The sequence below is a fragment of the Bufo gargarizans genome, chromosome 3, assembly GCF_014858855.1.
Source record: "Bufo gargarizans isolate SCDJY-AF-19 chromosome 3, ASM1485885v1, whole genome shotgun sequence".
Classification (NCBI taxonomy): Eukaryota; Metazoa; Chordata; class Amphibia; order Anura; family Bufonidae; genus Bufo; species Bufo gargarizans.
In genome coordinates, this window is record NC_058082.1 from 498,323,888 (window position 1) to 498,342,457 (window position 18,570).

Here is an 18,570-nt window from a genome sequence, read left to right on the forward strand (position 1 = left end):
AACTCATTGTCATGTTCAAGAAACCAATTTGAAATGATTCGAGCTTTGTGATTCAAGCTTGGTGCATTATCCTGCTGGAAGTAGCCATCAGAGGATGGGTACATGGTGGTCATGAAGGGATGGACATGGTCAGAAACAATGCTCAAGTAGCCCGTGGCATTTAAACGATGGCCAATTGGTACTAAGGGGCCTAAAGTGTGCCCAGAAAACATCCCCCACACCATTACACCACCAGCCTGCACAGTGGTAACAAGGCATGATGGATACATGTTCTCATTCTGTTTATGCCAAATTCGGACTCTACCATTTGAATGTCTCAACAGAAATCGAGACTCATCAGACCAGGCAACATTTTTCCAGTCTTCAACAGTCCAATTTTGTTGAGCTTGTGCAAATTGTAGCCTCTTTTTCCTATTTGTAGTAGAGATGAGTGGTACCCGGTGGGGTCTTCTGCTGTTGTAGCCCACCTTTCTTTCCCATTCTGACATTCAGTTTGGAGTTCAGGAGATTGTCTTGACCAGGACCACAACCCTACATGCATTGAAGCAACTGCCATGTGATTGGTTGACTAGATAATCGCATTAATGAGAAATAGAACAGGTGTTTCTAATAATTCTTTAGGTGAGTGTAGAACATGCTGCGATTCTCACGCAACACAGAACTGCTGTGTGAAAAGAAAATGCTCATGTGCACATACCCATTAAAATGAATGGATCAGGACTCAGTGCAGGTGCTAGGCGTTCACATCACGCATGGCATCTGCGTGGAAACCTCGCTCATGTGAAAAGGGGCCTTATACTTCTCCTTCCTGATGGATCTGGCTTCGGTTAAAACACCTGCAGAAAAAAACTACCTCAAAAACTGTGTGAACCTAGCCCTGGAAAGCTACTAGTAGGACTCCTCCAGCCTCCTGTTTAGCTCTCTGGGAGGGGTGGTTGCCAGGTGACGAGTGCGCAGGATGGTGATTGGCCACAGGCTGGAAGCTTGCTCACAATGAATGTGCAGTTTGTGCACATCAGCTTTTTATCAGGGGCAGGTCCTACCGGTGACTGCCAGCTACTTACTGCACAGCCGGGTGAGTACACAGCCTCCTCATCTTCCCTGGAAGTGTATTGTGCTGCATGGTGCTACTATTGTACAACTGCTCTGTCAGTAAGTGCTTGCAGCTAGTGTTGAGCGAACTTGTGTTTTAAGTTCGACGTCTAAAGTTCGGGTTATTGAAGAATCGCGTTATGGATTCCGCTAACACGGACCATAACGGAATTTAGAATCCATGATGCGATTCTTCGATAACCTGAACTTTAGATGCCGAACTTAAAACACAAGTTTGCTCAACACTGCTTGTAGCATTATAGTGTACGTCAGTTAATTAATGTGACATATCCACAGGTAGTCTGTATACGCTGCTGTACACACTCTGCAGCATGTCGCGGCGGTGTCTTTTTCTTGACGCTCCAGTTTAGAGACACATGTGAACCCTGTTGGCACATCACAGCAGCCTGCAGGACATTATTAATCATCCCGGTTACAGATTTGCAGATTGATTATTGTAAAAGGACTCCAAAATTGGAAAACTGAAGCTGAAAACTTTTGTTTTTGTTAGAATTTTTGTTCCGTGGCGGTATTACAGCTCTGCCTTATACACAGCTCCCATAGAAGTGCCTGAGCCCTCTACCGTGCCTCACGATGCCTCTGAGTTTAAATGGAGGCATATGGAGATTTTTATCTATTAGATTCCATACAAGTCCAGCAGAAAAAAAATATATAATGGTTTGTTTCATGAAATGTCATATTTAGGGCTCATGGACACAAACGTGTTTTTTTTTGCAGCTCATATGCGGAACCATTCACTTCAATGGGGCTGCAAAATACAATGGAAGTGACTCCATGTTCCGCATTATGGACAAGGATAGGACTGTTCTATTAGGGGCCGCTCGTTCCATTCCGCAAAATGCAGAATGCACACACGGCCGGTATCCGTGTTTTCCAGATCCACAATTTGCGGACTACAAAACATCCAATGATCGTGTGCATGAGCCCTTAGTGGTGTTTTTGGTGAATTTAGTGGTGTATTTAGCACCTGGGGGTTTTGGTGCTCCAGATGTTAGCTAAAAGTCTATGGCAAATGCAGAACACTGGCGTTTTTAATAATTAGCAGTTTTTTTGTGGCTCTAGCATTGTTTTAAAAAAAAACTGTTTTTATTTTTTACTTTGACATCTCTATAGAGAATAAAACAGAAAAAAAACTTTGTTCAGACAGTTATTTAGAAAAATAAACACCAAAAAAACTACATGTGGTATGGAAAAAATGCAAGTGGTTACCATTAGAGATGAGCGAAGCGAGCTTGTGGTTAGCAATGCTTCGGCACCGGCCTTGTGCACTCCGCTTGCGGATGCGGACCCACTGACTTGAATGGATCTGCGATCCACAACATACGGCCAAAGATAGAACATGTTCTATCTTTTTGCGGTGCGGAGGCACAGATCAGAAGCCCACGGATTAGCCTTGTAGTGCTTCCAATCTGTGCCTCCAAACAGCATAAAGATAGGCGAAAAAACCCTATCTTCGGTCGTATCTGGCGGATGTGGGCTCATTCAAGTCAATGGGTCTGCAATACGCGCACTGAGCAAGTGGGCATGACTCTTAATGCAGACAGATAAGGCTGAGTTCACATCACTGTGTAGCTTTCCGTTCTTCTGATCGTCACAAGAGGAAAAAAAAAACAACACAGATCCTGTATTTTGGGCATCAGTTATGATCAGTTTGGTCACTTCTGTCAGAGATCGGCTATTTTTGACCAGAGTAAAAGGACTGCATGCAGGACTTTTTCTCTCATAAAAAATGCCTGATCTGTGACGGAAGTGACACAAACTGATCATAACTGATGCTCCAAGACAGATTTGTTATTTTTAGTGCAAACTGATGCAAGCTGATCATAAATGATGCTCAAAATAACAGACCCGTTTTTACCTTTTTTCTTCTGACGGATCAGAACGGAAAACTAAACATTCATGTTAAGGCTACTTTCACACTTGCGGCAGAGTGATCTGGCAAGCAGTTCCATCGCCGGGACTGCCTGCCGGATCCAGCAATCTGAATGCAAGCGGACCGCATTTGTAGACGGATCCGGATGCGTCTTACAAATGCATTGCAAGAACGGATCAGTCTCTGCGGATGTCATCCGTTATATATATATATATTTTTTTTTCACATTTTTACTGGTCTGCGCATGCGGAGACCGGAAGGACGGATCCGGCATTGTGGTATTTTTAATGCCGGATCTGGCACTAATGCATTTCAATGTAAATGAATGCCGGATGTGGCATTCCGGCAACTGATCTGGAATTTTGGACGGAGATAACACCACTGCATGCTGCAGTATTTCCTGTGTCCAAAACCCCGTTCAGTGACTGAAGTGAAGACATTCTGATGCATCCTGAGCGGATTTCTCTCTATTCAGAACGCATGGGGATAAAACTGATCAGTTCTTTTCTGGTATTGAGCCCATAGGACGGAACTCAGTGCCGGAAAAGAAAAACGCTAGTGTGAAAGTACCCTAACTCAGAAAAACTGCCAGAACCCAGATATTGAAATCTGTCAGTATTCTGGTTCCGGATTACACACGGATTCCTGATGATATACCATCAGTATTGTCATCAGTATTGCTTCTGTATTTAATCAGAATTAGGGTGCATTCACACGACCATAAGTGTTTTGTGGTCTGCAAACTGCGGATTTGCAAAACACGGATACTGGCCGTGTGCGTTCTGCAATTTGCGGACTGCACATGGCCAGCGCTATATAGAGAATGCCTAAGCTTGTCCACAGTTGCAGACAAAAATAGGACATACTCTATCTTTTTTGCACGGCCACGGAACGGAACAACGGATGCGGACAACACACAGTGTGCTATCCGCATCTTTTGCGGCCCCATTGAAACGGATGTGGATCCATTTATACGGTCGTGTGAATACACCCTTACCCTGGGTTCACACCTGAGCGTTCCTCAAACGCGCGTTTTTGTCGCGCGTTTTTATGCGCGTTTTTTGTAATAGTAAATGCGCGTTTGACGCGCGTTTGTGTCATTGACTGCAGTGTCCTATGGCCACAAACGCGCGTCAAAACGCCCCAAAGAAGCTCAAGTACTTGTTTGAGCGTCGGGCGTTTTACAGCGCGTTCGTACGCGCTGTAAAACGCCCAGGTGTGAACCCTTCCCATAGGGAAGCATTGGTTTTCATGTCTTAAGCGTTTTACAGCGCGTTTGAACGCGCTGTAAAACGCTCAGGTGTGAACCCAGGGTTAGGGATGAACAAACTTGTGTTTCAAGTTCGGCGTGCCAAGTTTGGGTTCAGGTTATCTAAGAATTCCGTTATGGATTTCGCTACCATGGACCATAAGCTATGGTCCATGGTAATAGAATCCATAATAGAGTTCTTAGATAACCCAAACTTTGCATGCCGAACTTGAAACACAGGTTCGCTCATCCCTAATCAGGATTTATATGCATATTCCTTCCTCCGTGCATTTTTGATGCACTGCCATAGACTCTAATGTGCTTATTTGGAATCAAATGCGCAGAAAACTCTAACATGCTGCGGATTTCAAATATTGACGGAAATTATTCTTTAACTTTAGCAGAGGATTCCAGCACATAAAATCCAGACTATATACGGATTGCAAAACTGGATGAATACAAAACACGTGCCACTGCAGTTTTTTGAATCAACGCCAGAAGTAGACCCAGCACTTCAAGCAATCAACAAGATCCCCACCAAAGAGGTCCCAGCCCAGACCATTAGTGGAGAGGTATGGTTCTTTTCATGGAAATTCACTACGACTTGATATTTGTATTGCTGAATGTTCTTTTCCTTTTCTTTTAAATAAATGTGATGTGGTGCTGAGCGGCTGTCTTGGCATAGCAGGGGTGCACAACCTGTGGTCTGCAATGATATTTAGTGCGGTCCCCAACCATCAGGAAATAAACACGCTCGTCCGTGTTATAATGGATCTGTTGCATTCTCCCTTCCCTGCGCTGATGAAACACATTCATGCAGGACTTCACACGAAAACGCCCTGTTTTTAGCTGCTCACATGTATCTTCATGTCAGAGAACAGGCGAGGCACAGTTGGAAGGCGCTGCGAGGTTGGCACTGCTATGGAAAACATTGTTATGGGAGACATTATTAGGTCTCGTGCACACGACCATTGCGTGTTTTGCAGTCCGCAAATTGTGGATCTTGAAAACACGGATACCGGCCATGTGCATTATGCATTTTGCGGAACAGAATGTCCAGCCCCTAATAGAACAGTCCTATCCTTGTCCGTAATGTGGACAATAATAGGACATGTTCTATATTTTCTGCGGAACACCCACATCGACATACATGAAAGTCCTTTAACCTTTTTTAAAAAAAAATTTGCGGCCCCGTTTAAGTAAATGGTTCCCTATGCGGGCTACCAAAAAAACGGAACGGACATGGAAAAAAAATACGTTTCTGTGCACGAGCCCTTATAGAGACACTCCCTGGCTGCCACTTTTATGGTAGGTATAGGTAAACTATGAGGCAGTATTCTATTTTGAGCAATCCAGACATAACTGTTAGGCTCCATTCACACGTCTGCAATACTGTTCCGCATTTTGCGGATTAGAATTGTGGACCTATTAATTTCTATGGGGCCACACTATGTGCTGTCCTGATCCGCACTTCCGGGTCCGCAATTCCGTTCCCGAAAAAAATAGAACATGTCCTATTCTTGTCTGCAATTGCGGACAAGATTAGGCATTTTCTATTATAGTACCGGCAATGTGCGGTCTGCAAAATGCGGAACGCACATTGCCGGTGTCCGTGTTTTGCAGATCTGTGGATCCGCAAAACACATACAGATGTGTGAATGGACCCTTACTGTTCTATGTAATGCAAACCTTCAGTGGCATTATTTGTTTCTCTTTGAGTTCCCATGGCATACATGCCCCCTAAGACCCCGGACTGGGCAAAAAAAACTGTCTTTTATTCCCCTTTTGTGCTGGCTTTGCTGGTGGAAAATGTGCCTAATTTTTGATAAGACACACCTTCAGCAGTCTAGGCACCTGTTGGGACAAGACCAGCCCCTGGCTGGAGTACATGTTCACCAACATTTATGCCTGTTTCCAGGAATATATGTTGGTAAATTTGTCTGGGCTGAAGTCCCTGCCCCTGGCACTCCACCCCGCCACACCCTTGACACTCCTATATGATGAATGCAGCGCAAAAACACCTATGTGACAAAATATAAAATGTTTGTAACTGACCCCCAGTGTATCAGTCCTGACACACAGTTTCTTTGCCTAGTGCAGGGTCCTCCTCAACAAAAAAAAAACATTTCTGTCTCGGTGAAAAAATGCGTATGTGTTTCATCTGTGAAGATATCCGTGAAAGATCCATGGTTAGTCCATGTGTTAGTTTTTACCATCCGTATGTCATCCGTAATTCACTGACATTGCTCAGCTGAAAATTAATTTCCAAAGAATCTCCTATCAGTCTTCAGTCAAAAACGGACGCACCACGGATGCCATCCGTGGTGTGTCCATGATTTTCACAGACCCATAGATTTCTATAGGCGTGCTTGGTCCACATCACGGATCAAAGTAGGGCATGTCTCAGTGATTTCTTATTTATTTTTTCTGACCCACTGACTGAAATATGAACAGACACATTTAAATCCATGAGTGCGTGTGCTGTCCGTGGAAAGTGCAGACAGCACATGTCAGTGAAAAAAAACAGAAATGTGGACGAGGCCTTAGGCTGAGTTCACACGGGCGAGATTTCCGCGCGGGTGCAATGCGGTAGGTGAACGTATTGCACCCGCACTGAATCCTGACCCATTCATTTCTATGGGGCTGTGCACATGAGCGATTTTTTTCACGCATCACTTCTGCAATGCTTTAAAATCGCAGCATGCTCTATATTCTGCGTTTGTAACGCAGGACAGGCCCCATAGAAATGAATGGGGCTGAGTGAAAATCGCAAGCATCCGCAAGCAAGTGCGGATGCGGTGCGATTTTCACTCATGGTTGCTAGGTGACAGTCTATTCACTGTATTATTTTCCCTTATAACATGGTTATAAGGGAAAATAATAGCATTCTGAATACAGAATGCTTAGTACAAGGTCAATTGAGGGTTAAAAAAAATAAATAAAAATTAACTCACCTTGTCCTCTTCATCGCGCAGTTCCCGGTCTCTTCTGATGAGCTGTCGGCTAAAGGACCTTTGGTGACGTCAGATCACATGCTCCAATCACATGGTACATCACCACGGTGCCATTGTTGCTATTTGTTCTACTACGCCCATCATCAATTTAATTAAGATAGATTTTATTTATTGTAACCAATTGGCCCGGTTATTGCCTCCAGCATCTGCCCTCCTGCCTTGTACCGAGAGGAGGAGACAAGGTGGTCCAATATGCATACAAGTGATGTACCATGTGATTGGAGCATGTGATCTGACGTCACCAAAGGTCCTTTAGCCGACAGCTCATCAGAAGAGACCGGGAACTGCGCGATGAAGAGGACAAGGTGAGTTAATTTATTTTATTTTTTTTTAACCCTCAATTGACCTTGTACTAAGCATTCTGTATTCAGAATGCTATTATTTTCCCTTATAACCATGTTAGAAGGGAAAATAATACAATCTACACTACAACTAACCCAAACCTGAACTTCTGTGAAGAAGTTCGGGTCTGGGTACCACAGTCGGTTTTTTATCACGCGAGTGCAAAACACATTGCACCCGCGTGATAAAAACTGAACATCGGAACGCAATCGCAGTCAAAACTGACTGCAATTGCGTACCTAATCGCGCGGGTTTGCCGCAATACACCGGGACGCATCCGGACCTAATCCGGACACGCCCGTGTGAACCCAGCCTTAGAGAGTTTTTTTCCACCTGAGACATTCATTCTCTATTTCCACAAGGCCTCATGCACACGACCGTTGTGTGTTTTGCTGTCCGCAAATTGCAGATCCACAAAACACGGATGGCGTCTGTGTGGGTTCCGCAACTTGTGGAACAGCACTGACTGCCATTGATATAACTGCCTATTTTTGTCCGCAAAATGGACAAGAATAGGACAGGTTATATTTTTTGGGCGGAACGGAGCAACAGATGCGGACATCACACGGAGTGCTGTCTGCACCTTTTGCGGCCCTATTGAAGTGAATGGGTCCGCATCCAAGCCGCAAAAACTGCAGCTAGGATGCGGACCAAAACAACGGTCGTGTGTATGAGGTCTTACTCACATAAATTGTATTGAAGAGACTTGTATGCATATTGGACCACCTTGTCTCCTCCTCTCGGTACAAGGCAGGAGGGCAGATGCTGGAGGCAATAACCGGGCCAATTGGTTACAATAAATAAAATCTATCTTAATTAAATTGATGATGGGTGTAGTAGAACAAATAGCAACAATGGCACAGTTTAAAAGCATATCACACTGCAGTTCTTCTCCCAATAGCTGTGCATGGGCAGCAGCAATGTTTAGTAGTAGTAGCCCCTGAATCTTAGGGTTCATTCACACATCCACAAGTGTTTCGCGGTCCGCAAATTGCTGATAGACAAGCCGCAGAAGTCTGTATCTTTTGTGGCCCCACTGAAATAAATGGGTCTGCACACGTTCCGCAAAATTGCGGAACGGATGCAGACTCATTTATGCGGACATGTGAATGGACCCTACTCTAAACACACTTGCAATCTTTCCAAGATGTGTTATTCTGTACTTGTTAACTCCTATTGGAACTCCCAGGCTGAGGGGTGCAGATCTTAGGCCCGGATGGCCAGTCCATCTCGAAGAGTGGCGGGTGCCGAGAGCAATTAACCATTTCCACAGAAGTAAAGTCTTTAATACCATAAACGAGTGTTACTTTACTGTCTGAATTCATTGCACAACCTTGGTGGTTCTAGACCTTCTATGGTAGTCTGTTCTCTTTCCCTCAGGAGTATTGTCTCAGTTAAATTGTCCTCTGGCAGCTTTTCAGTCTCAGGAATCATGTTTCCCGGATAAGGCTTCTCTCTGAGCCTACTTTGCAGGAGCTCTCATACACACATCTTGCACCTTGCTCTTCTGACCAGACACTCTGTAACCAGGGGGTGGGCTAAGTCCATCTCCCTGGCAACCTAATCAAGTCTGCCAGTGTTAACTATATATTGCACATACATTGTCATTAGGTATACTTAATGCACAAAGAAATAAGCCATTCAACATTAAATCACAGCATTTGACTTTGTCGCTGTGAGGAGATCACCATGCAAGGCTGTACTGGGAGGGTTGCCGACCAGACGAGCCCTGGCTGCTGTACCTGTCAGTGTGACTGGAAACCAAGCCAATCAGGTTTCTGTCTCTGTGTCCAATCCTAGAGCTAAGCAGGTATTTAAATCAGCTTTTGCCATTCAATTCATCATTGCCAGTTTGGCTTGGAAGGCTGGTAGCTTTTTTTGGGTTCACTGCCGGTGGTCTGGACGATGACTGTAATAGTCCCTCAGGCCACCTGCACACGGGTGCGATTGAGCGCATATAAGATCCGCACAAATTGCTGTGCAGATTTATGTGCATTTCTGCATCTTATCCACACCAAAATCTGCAATGTGTAACAGCAGTTTTTGGTGCGGATTTGATGTGGTTTTGCCGCAGATCTCACCCTTCCGTTGAAATCTGCAGCTAAAACCGCAAACATAATTGACATGCACGGAATACATCTGCAAAGTGTACATGAGATTTGCGTAATCGCATACACTTTGCTAGTACTGTAATACGCTGTAGTTTTTCTGCGCAGGAAATAGTGTGGAAAAAACGTACGTATTCCGCAACGTGTACAATTGGCCTAACGGTAGCATAAAATTTTTATTTTTAACAATCATTAACCCTTTGCAGTGTTCCTCTGGGGCATTGCCCTCTTTAATGAGTTTTATTTTGACCCTTGGGAGTGGTGCAGTCTGACAACGTGACCCTTGGGCTAAAATAGTTTGTGCACCCCTTCCATAAAGAAATGGATATTACTTTGGAAAGCTTACTCACCAGTATGTTCTTTTTTTCATCAGTGCACGCTATCAGGGCAGCTGCACCTTTACTAATGATTACACTGTCTGGACGTTTTGGGTGGGGAATATGTTAAGCAGACATTTATACAACTTTCTGCTGTGTCACTACCGTCCAAGACAATGAGGGAAAGACGAGAACTTCAACGTTTGTAACCTTTGGTAAACTCCCTATAGTATCATGAACAGCATTTCCTTGACACTCAATTCTGTCACTATTCGTTCCCTTTACAAGCAGGAGCTCCAGTAACAGCAAGGAGTAAGGGGCTCATAGGGGATGGGGACGTGAGGGTCTATAGGAGAAAACCAGAGCGCTATACATATTGGACCTATTTATATCAATACAATGATATCATACACCTACTAAAGGGAATCTGTCATCAGTTTTATGCTGTCCTATGTGACAGCAGCATGAACTGGTTATGGGAGACCCTGATTGAAATGCAGGGTCACTTACTGTTTTGGGGCCTGTACATTTCTTAAAATTAGTGACATGAAGTTCCAGCAGGACTTGAGCACTGCTGGAATCCCAATATTCATGAGCTACGGCTCTCCTCATCCTCCGATGGGTAATTGGTAGCTTTTTTAATATAGTGTGCATAGGGAGAAGGCTGCACATCCTTAACCACTACCCCATTCAAACAGGGGGACCCTCGTTTTCGTAATCATTGGAGGACCCAGAGGTTCGATCCCCTATCACCTCCCAAAAGCATCCCAAGCCGCCAGCAGTACCTGCATGTAACAAGCAGCCCGTTTCTGATGATGCCTTTCTGGCTGAAGTCAGATTCAGCAAAAGTACGTTGTTTTATCCCCTGGCCGGCGTGCTTCTCCACACATGTTTGAAGTAATGGGGATAGCGGCCTCCTTGCTTCAAGTCACGGTAAGCGTGCCCCCTTCCCTTCCCCTTCACTGTGACTGACACTGCTTATGCAGAGAGTTCGGCAAAGCCAGCCGAACTGCCAGCTGTCAGCGAGCAGGGGCAGGGAAGGGAGCGCGGTTACCGTGACTTGAAGCAAGGAGGCCGCTGCCCCCATTACTTCAAACATGTGTGGAGAAGCGCGCCGGCCAGGGGATAAAACAACGTACTTTTGCTGAATCTGACATTAGCCAGAAAGGCATCATCAGAAACGGGCTGCTTGTTACATGCAGGTACTGCTGGCGGCTTGGGATGCTTTTGGGAGGTGACAGGTTCTCTTTAAAAGGCATCTGTCAAGAGATTTGTCCCTATGACACTGGCTGACCTGTTACATGTGCACTTGGCAGCTGAAGACATCTGTGTTGGTCCCATGTTCATATGTGCCTGCATTACTGAGAAATAGGTTGTTTTAATATATGCAAATGAGCCTTTAGGAGCAACGGGGGTGTTGCCATTACACCTAGAGGGACAGCTCTCTCTGCAACTGCTGCACCTTCTGCACTTTGACAGGGCCAGGCAGCGAAAACATCATCACACTGTCTATCAAAATGCAGAGGACGCAGCAGTTGCAGAGAGAGCAGAGCCTCTAGGTATAACGACAATACTCCCGTTGCTCCTAGAAGCTCATTTGCATATAATAAAAGAAAAAATTCTCAGCAATTTAGGCACATATGAACAGCTGCCAAGAGCACATGTAACAGGTCAGCCAGTTTTATAGGTACAAATCTGCTGACAGACTCCTTTTTAACCACTTAAGGACCACAGGTTTATACCCCCCTAGTGACCAGGCCCTTTTTTACAAATCGGCACTTCACAACTTTAACGGTTTATTACTCGATCATGCAACTTGGCACCCAAATGAATTTTACCTCCTTTTCTTCTCACAAATACAGCTTTCTTTTGGTGGTATTTGATTGCTGCTGAGATTTTTCGTTTTTCTGATATTAATCAAAAAAGACCCGCAATTTTCTCAAAAAAAGTGTATTTTTAACTTTCTCTGGTTAAATTGTTCAAATATAATTACATTTTTATACAAGTTTGTGTCAGAATTTATTGTGCTACATGTCTTGATTTAAAAAAATCCAATAAGTGTATATTTATTGGTTTGCGCAAAAGTTATAGTGTTTACAAACTATGGTACAAAAATGTGAATTTCCGCATTTTGAAGCATCTCTGACTTTCTGAGCACCTGTCATGTTTATTGAGGTGCTAGAATGCCAGGATAGTATAAATACCCCCCAAATGACCCCATTTTAGAAAGAAGACACCCCAAAGTATTCGCGAAGGGGCATGGTGAGTTTATGTATGATTTAATTTTTTTCACAAGTTAGCGCAAAATGACACTTTCTGATGAAAGAAAAAAAAAACTTCTGGCAAAAAAAAATATATATATCCCACGGACTCACTATGCCCCTCAGTGAATACCTTGGCTTTCTGAAATGGGGTCATTTGTGGGGTGTGTTTACTGTTCTGGCATTTTGGGCGGGGCTAAATTGTGAGCAACCCTGTAAAGCTTAAAGGTACTGGTTGGACTTTTGGCCCCTTTACGCACATAGGCTGCAAAAAAGTGTCACACATGTGGTATCGACGTACTCAGAAGAAGTTGGGCAATGTGTTTTGGGGTGTATTTTTACATATACCCATGAGGGTGAGAGAAATATCTCTGTAAATTGACAACTTTGTATAATTTTTTTTTTAAGTTGTCATTTACAGAGATATTTCTCACACACAGTATGGATATATGTAAAAATACACCCCAAAACACATTGCCCTACTTCTTCTGAGTATGGCAATACCACATGTGTGACACTTTTTTTTGCAGCCTAGGTGCACAAAGGGGCCCAAATTCCAATGAGTACCTTTTAGGATTTCACAGGGCATTTTTTACGCATTTGAATTCCAAACTACTTCTCACGCTTTAGGCCCCCTAAAATGCCAGGGCAGTATAAATACCCCACAAGTGACCCCATTTTGGAAAGAAGACACCCCAAGGTATTCCGTGAGGGGCATGGCGAGTTCATGTAAAATTTTATTTTTTTGTCACAAGTTAGGGGAATATGAGACTTTGTAATAAAAAAAATAAAAATAAAAATTTTCCGCTAACTTGTGCCCAAAAAAAATCTTCTATGAACTTGCCATGCCCCTCATGGAATACCTTGGGATGTCTTCTTTCCAAAATAGTGGTTAGAGTGCCACTGCTGTCTACAGGTTCATATTCTGAACCACTGGATTCAGCGGGTGAGGCGTCCCCATCGCTTTTATCCATCAGGGCCAGAATCCTGTAGGCCTCTTCAGCGGAATACCTCTTTGACATTTTGGGCTAACTAAATTTAGGGGGTATTCCTCTGAGACTACCCAGGAAAAAGAGCACACCTGCCTAGTAAAAAGGAGTGCTTGCGAAGTAAAGCTGCGATCGCTAATAAAGATCCAGAAAGCTCAAAAGTGATCTTTATAGCGCTGCAGCGATTTTACTGTGTTTTTGCAGTGATCAGAAAAAAAAAATTCTGTCACTGCGGTGGGGCGGACTGAACGCAAGTGTGCGCACAAGATCAGGCCTGATCGTGCGAACGCTGCGTTTTTTGTAGAGCCTAAGGTGACCTTAATGTACTGATATAGATCTGATTGCGATCAGTCTTGTTCACTTACAGATACTATATAGTACTAGTGCTGATTAGCGACAGCGATGACACTAATCAGCGACTAATCGGTGACTGCGGTGGGCTGGGCGCTAACTATCTAACAAGTAGCTATGTAACTGGCGGTGATAAGGGACCCTTACAGGGGGGTGATCAATGACAAGGGGGTGATCAGGGGTTAATAAGTGACAGTGGGGGGTGTAATGTGTGTGTGTGTGTGTGGTGTTTGGTGCTACTTACAGAGCTGCCTGTGTCCTCTGGTGGTCGATCCAAGCAAAAGGGACCACCAGAGGAGCAGGTAGCAGGTATATCAGACGCTATTTACAAAATAGCGTCTGACATACCTATTTAATTGGTTATTTAAAAAATCTACAGCCTGCCAGCCAATGATCAGCGCTGGCAGGCTGTAGTTCAACTTGTTTACTGCGCGATCCTGTGAACACACGCTCCTGTGAGCGTGCGTTCACAGGAAATCTCAGGTCTCACGAGATGACGCCAATAGGCGTCGCTGAGACCTGAGAGCGCTGCCGCCCGGACTCCTATCGGCGTTACAGTGGCGGCAAGCGGTTAAGGCATTTTCAAGTCATCTTGAAAGAATACCTGTTGAATGGGTTACGTTTCTTGTTGCATTAAGTGTAATAATACATGCACAATCCCTTCCTTTTTATTGTTTCTGTTGTAAAAACTTGCATTTCAATCCATTCAAAATCTATTTTTGAACAATGAGAGAGATTTATCAAACTGATGTAAAGTAGAACTGGCTTAGTTGCCCACAGCAACCAATCAGATTCCACCTTTCATTTTTCACAGCTCCTTTGGAAAATGAAAGGTGGAATCTGATTGATTGCTGTGGGCAACTAAGCCAGTTCTACTTCACACCAGTTTGATACATTTCCCCCAATGTGTAAGGAAAAGCATTATCATCATTCTAGGTTTATTCACTGCTGAATGAATGTGTAATGTTGGCTCGTATTGCAGGAACTGAAAATAAAATCGTTATGAGTGGAAACGAGGTGATTACTCAAGAACTGTGCAAGGATTTCGATATGAAAGATGGAGAGTAAGCTCTACAAATTAAATTACCCCTTGAACATTAAAGGCTACGTATACTTTTGTAACCAACTTTTTTTTTATTGCTACATGGCATATAAAATGTTAAAAATTTAAAATAGCCTACTGTTTTATGTCTACAGCTCATATGTGTCTCCATGGTTAAAGACAGCAAACTGTGTAGTCTGATCAGCACTAGCGTATTAAGCCAGCCATACTGTTCCCTCATACACATGCATGCCCAGCATGGCTGGGCATGCATGTGTAGTGAATGAGAGAGTGGGGGAAAACTATTAGACATCTCTGGTAGGTAGTTCATCTCCCTGAGAACAAAAGGATTGTTGAAAACCAGCATTGCTGAACTTCCCTCCCATGACATCTGCCATAAGTGGAGGATGAAGAGAACACAATCATGCCGAAATTGCCAACATATGTAAAATTTGTATTTCTCAGCCACTACTGGTTAAATTATATGACCATAGCATCTACTGCAATTAGCCCCTTACATAGCATATAAAAAAATGCTAATAAATTATAACTCCTTGGGTAAACTAAAGGGGTTATCCAACCCCTATAATGTCCCCACCATATTCCCGGGCCCCACACACATCTAGTACTTACCTCACTCCCTGGCACCCGCATCGCTTCTGATGCCCACACGGCCGCCGCTACTTCTCACCCTGTCATGCTGATGAAAACATCCGGTGTCAGAGGCAGCCAATAGCAGGCAGGATCATGGGTGACACTAGGGAGGCTTGTTCCCGTCGTGGCCTGCTATTGTCTGCCCCCCCTCATGACGCAGGATGTTTTCAGCCATGCGATGGGTAGATGTAGCGGCGGTCGCGCCTGGAAGCAAGTTAAGTACTATCTTTGTGAGGGGCCCGGGCATACGGTGGAGTATTATTGGGATTGGATAACCCTTTTAACTTGATATTTGCAGATATCTTGCAGTGTATGACAGTTTAGTAATCTGTTCCCTTATATTTTAATGTTTGTGGGATTGAGGGCAAACAGACCTTTATATGGCTAAATCAAAGAGAAAGTGTCAGCTATAAAAAAATTCTGAAAACTTAAACCAGATAGTGAAAACATATCGATTTTTATAGACTGGAGGGACCTCCTTGACTTCTCTGGGAGAGTTTTCTCTGTGACCTGTGCAGAGATCACTGTACAAGGGCAGGGTAGATAAGCTGTGATATTACCTATTGTGAATGGTGAATCCTGTGTTATCTATAAACAAAGGTTTTATCTGTCATTGTAATCCTTTGTGATGATAATGAGAACTCCTGAAGAGTGAGTGATCTCTACAGAACACAAAGTCTTGACATAATATTAGGTTTAGTGGCCACTGCAAAAACTGCAGGATTTACAGTCAGGTCCATAAATATTGGGACCTTGACACAATTCTAACATTTTTGGCTCTATACACCACCACAATGGATTTGAAATGAAATGAACAAGATGTGCTTTAACTGCAGACGGTCAGCTTTAATTTGAGGGAATTTACATCCAAATCAGGTGAACGGTGTAAGAATTACAACAGTTTGTATATGTGCCTCCCACTTGTTAAGGGACCAAAAGTAATGGGACAATTGGCTTCTCAGCTGTTCCATGGCCAGGTGTGTGTTATTCCCTCATTATCCCAATTACAATGAGCAGATAAAAAGTAGTTCATTTCAAGTGTGCTATTTGCATATGGAATCTGTTGCTATCATTAGGCTGAAAAAACAAACCCATCAAAGAGATAGCAAAAACATTAGGCGTGGCCAAAACAACAGTTTGAAATATTCTTAAAAAGGAGGAACGCATCGGTGAGCTCAGCAACACCAAAAGACCCTGAAGACCACGGAAAACAACTGTGGTGGATGACCGAAGAATTATTTCCCTGGTGAAGAAAACACCCTTCACAACAGTTGGTCAGATCAAGAACACTCTCCAGGAGGTAGGTGTATGTGTGTCAAAGTCAACAATCAAGAGAAGACTTCACCAGAGTGAATAAAGAGGGTTCACCACAAGATGTAAACCATTGGTGAGCCTCAAAAACAGGAAGGCCAGATGAGAGTTTGCCAAACGACCTTGAAAAAACACAGTTCTGGAACAACATCCTATGGACAGATGAGACCAAGATCAACTTGGAAAGGAACTGCACATGATCCTAAGCATACCACCTCATCAGTGAAACAAGGTGGTGATAGTGTTATGGCGTGGGCATGTATGGTTGCCAATGGAACAGGTTCTCTTGTATTTATTGATGATGTGACTGCTGACAAAAGCAGCAGGATGAATTCTGAAGTGTTTCGGGCAATATTATCTGTTCATATTCAGCCAAATGCTTCAGAATTCATTGGACGGCGCTTCACAGTGCAGATGGACAATGACCCAAAGCATACTGCAATAGCAACCAAAGAGTTTTTTAAGGGAAAGAAGTAGAATGTTATGCAATGGCCAAGTCAATCACCTGACCTGAATTCCTATTGACCATGCATTTCACTTGCTAAAGACAAAACTGAAGGGAAAATGCCCCAAGAACAAGCAGGAACTGAAGACAGTTGCAGTAGAGGCCTGGCAGAGCATCACCAGGAATGAAACCCAGAATCTGGTGATGTCTATGCGTTCCAGACTTCAGGCTGTAATTGACTGCAAAGGATTTGCCACCAAGTATTAAAAAGTGAAAGTTTGATTTATGATTATTATGTCCCATTACATTTGATCCCTTAACAAGTGGGAGGCACATATGCAAACTGCTGTACTTCCTAAACCGTTCACCTGATTTGAATGTAAATACCATCAAATTAAAGCTGACAGTCTACAGTTAAAGCACATCTTGTTTGTTTCGTTTCAATCCCATTTTGGTGGTGTATAGAGCCCAAAATGGTAGAATTGTGTAGATGACCCAATATTTATGGACCTGACTGTAGCTTTTTTTTCAATAGTCTAAATAGTGACGTGAAATTTAAGAAAAACAGGGGGGTAATTGACTTTACTGACCTGGAAGTGGCCAACGTATCTGGTGACCAAATGGAACTGCAAACTTGGAAACAAGGAATTACTTAATTTCACACAGAATGGCTCAATGAGCCATCCAGACGTCAGCCATAATACTCTGAGGTCTCCTTAAGACTTTTTGTAATGGGTATTTGACAACTGTCAATATCTAAAACCTGGACATTAGCCAATTCACTGTTAATTTTTCCTACTTTTCATTATCCATTTTTCTCCAAATGTTCAGATATTGCAAATAGCTTCCTTCCATTGAATGTGATAAGTCTCCATCATACCCATATTTTTCTTTTAGGATGCGAGAGTTTGAGGTGCAAGGACAATCAGTTCTTTTAGTAAGGAATAATGGGGTATTCAGCGCTGTAGGAAATAAGTGCTCCCATTATGGCGCTCCTCTAAGTAAAGGTAAGAAATTTACTATATTGATTATTGTGTATTGTATGTACTGTACATTATTATTTTCCCATATTGAATGTTCTATAAGCATAGCTCCACACATAGGGAAAAGGAATAGATGTCTGATGTCATAACCCTACCTCTGAATAACCAGGCCACACCTCCTCATCCACTCCTAATTATATGTTCCTCTTATTATGTGTATAGCTTATATACTATTCACTATGGGGGTCATTTATAAAACAGAAATACGCCTAAATTAGGCATATTTCAGGCGCAGATTGCGGGGCAAAGGTCATTTGAACAAAAATCACAGAAAAAAGATAAAAACATCCTGCACAATGTAATAAATAAATATGCAGATGTCGCTAGCTACATCCATGAAAAGAAGTCACAGAAAAAAAGATAATGGTGCACTAACAAAATAGATGCAAGTATTATATATGGACTAAGCCCTCACTCTGATGTAATAAAATCGGAGACTCTTAGCCAATATACTTTTA

General features: G+C 43.2%; 1 protein-coding gene across 2 annotated transcripts in view; it reads left to right on the forward strand.

The window, feature by feature from the left end:
• The first annotated feature begins 942 nt into the window (after positions 1-942).
• LOC122930455 (apoptosis-inducing factor 3-like) overlaps positions 943-18,570 on the forward strand; it is a 133,310-nt gene continuing 115,682 nt past the window's right edge. For both annotated transcript variants that reach the window (XM_044283876.1, XM_044283877.1), the window contains exons 1-4: positions 943-1,075; positions 4,637-4,807; positions 14,600-14,681; positions 17,967-18,076. In XM_044283876.1, the coding sequence (XP_044139811.1) occupies positions 14,620-14,681; positions 17,967-18,076 (172 nt within the window). In that variant the 5' untranslated portion in view covers positions 943-1,075; positions 4,637-4,807; positions 14,600-14,619. The remainder of the gene's footprint in view (positions 1,076-4,636; positions 4,808-14,599; positions 14,682-17,966; positions 18,077-18,570) is intronic.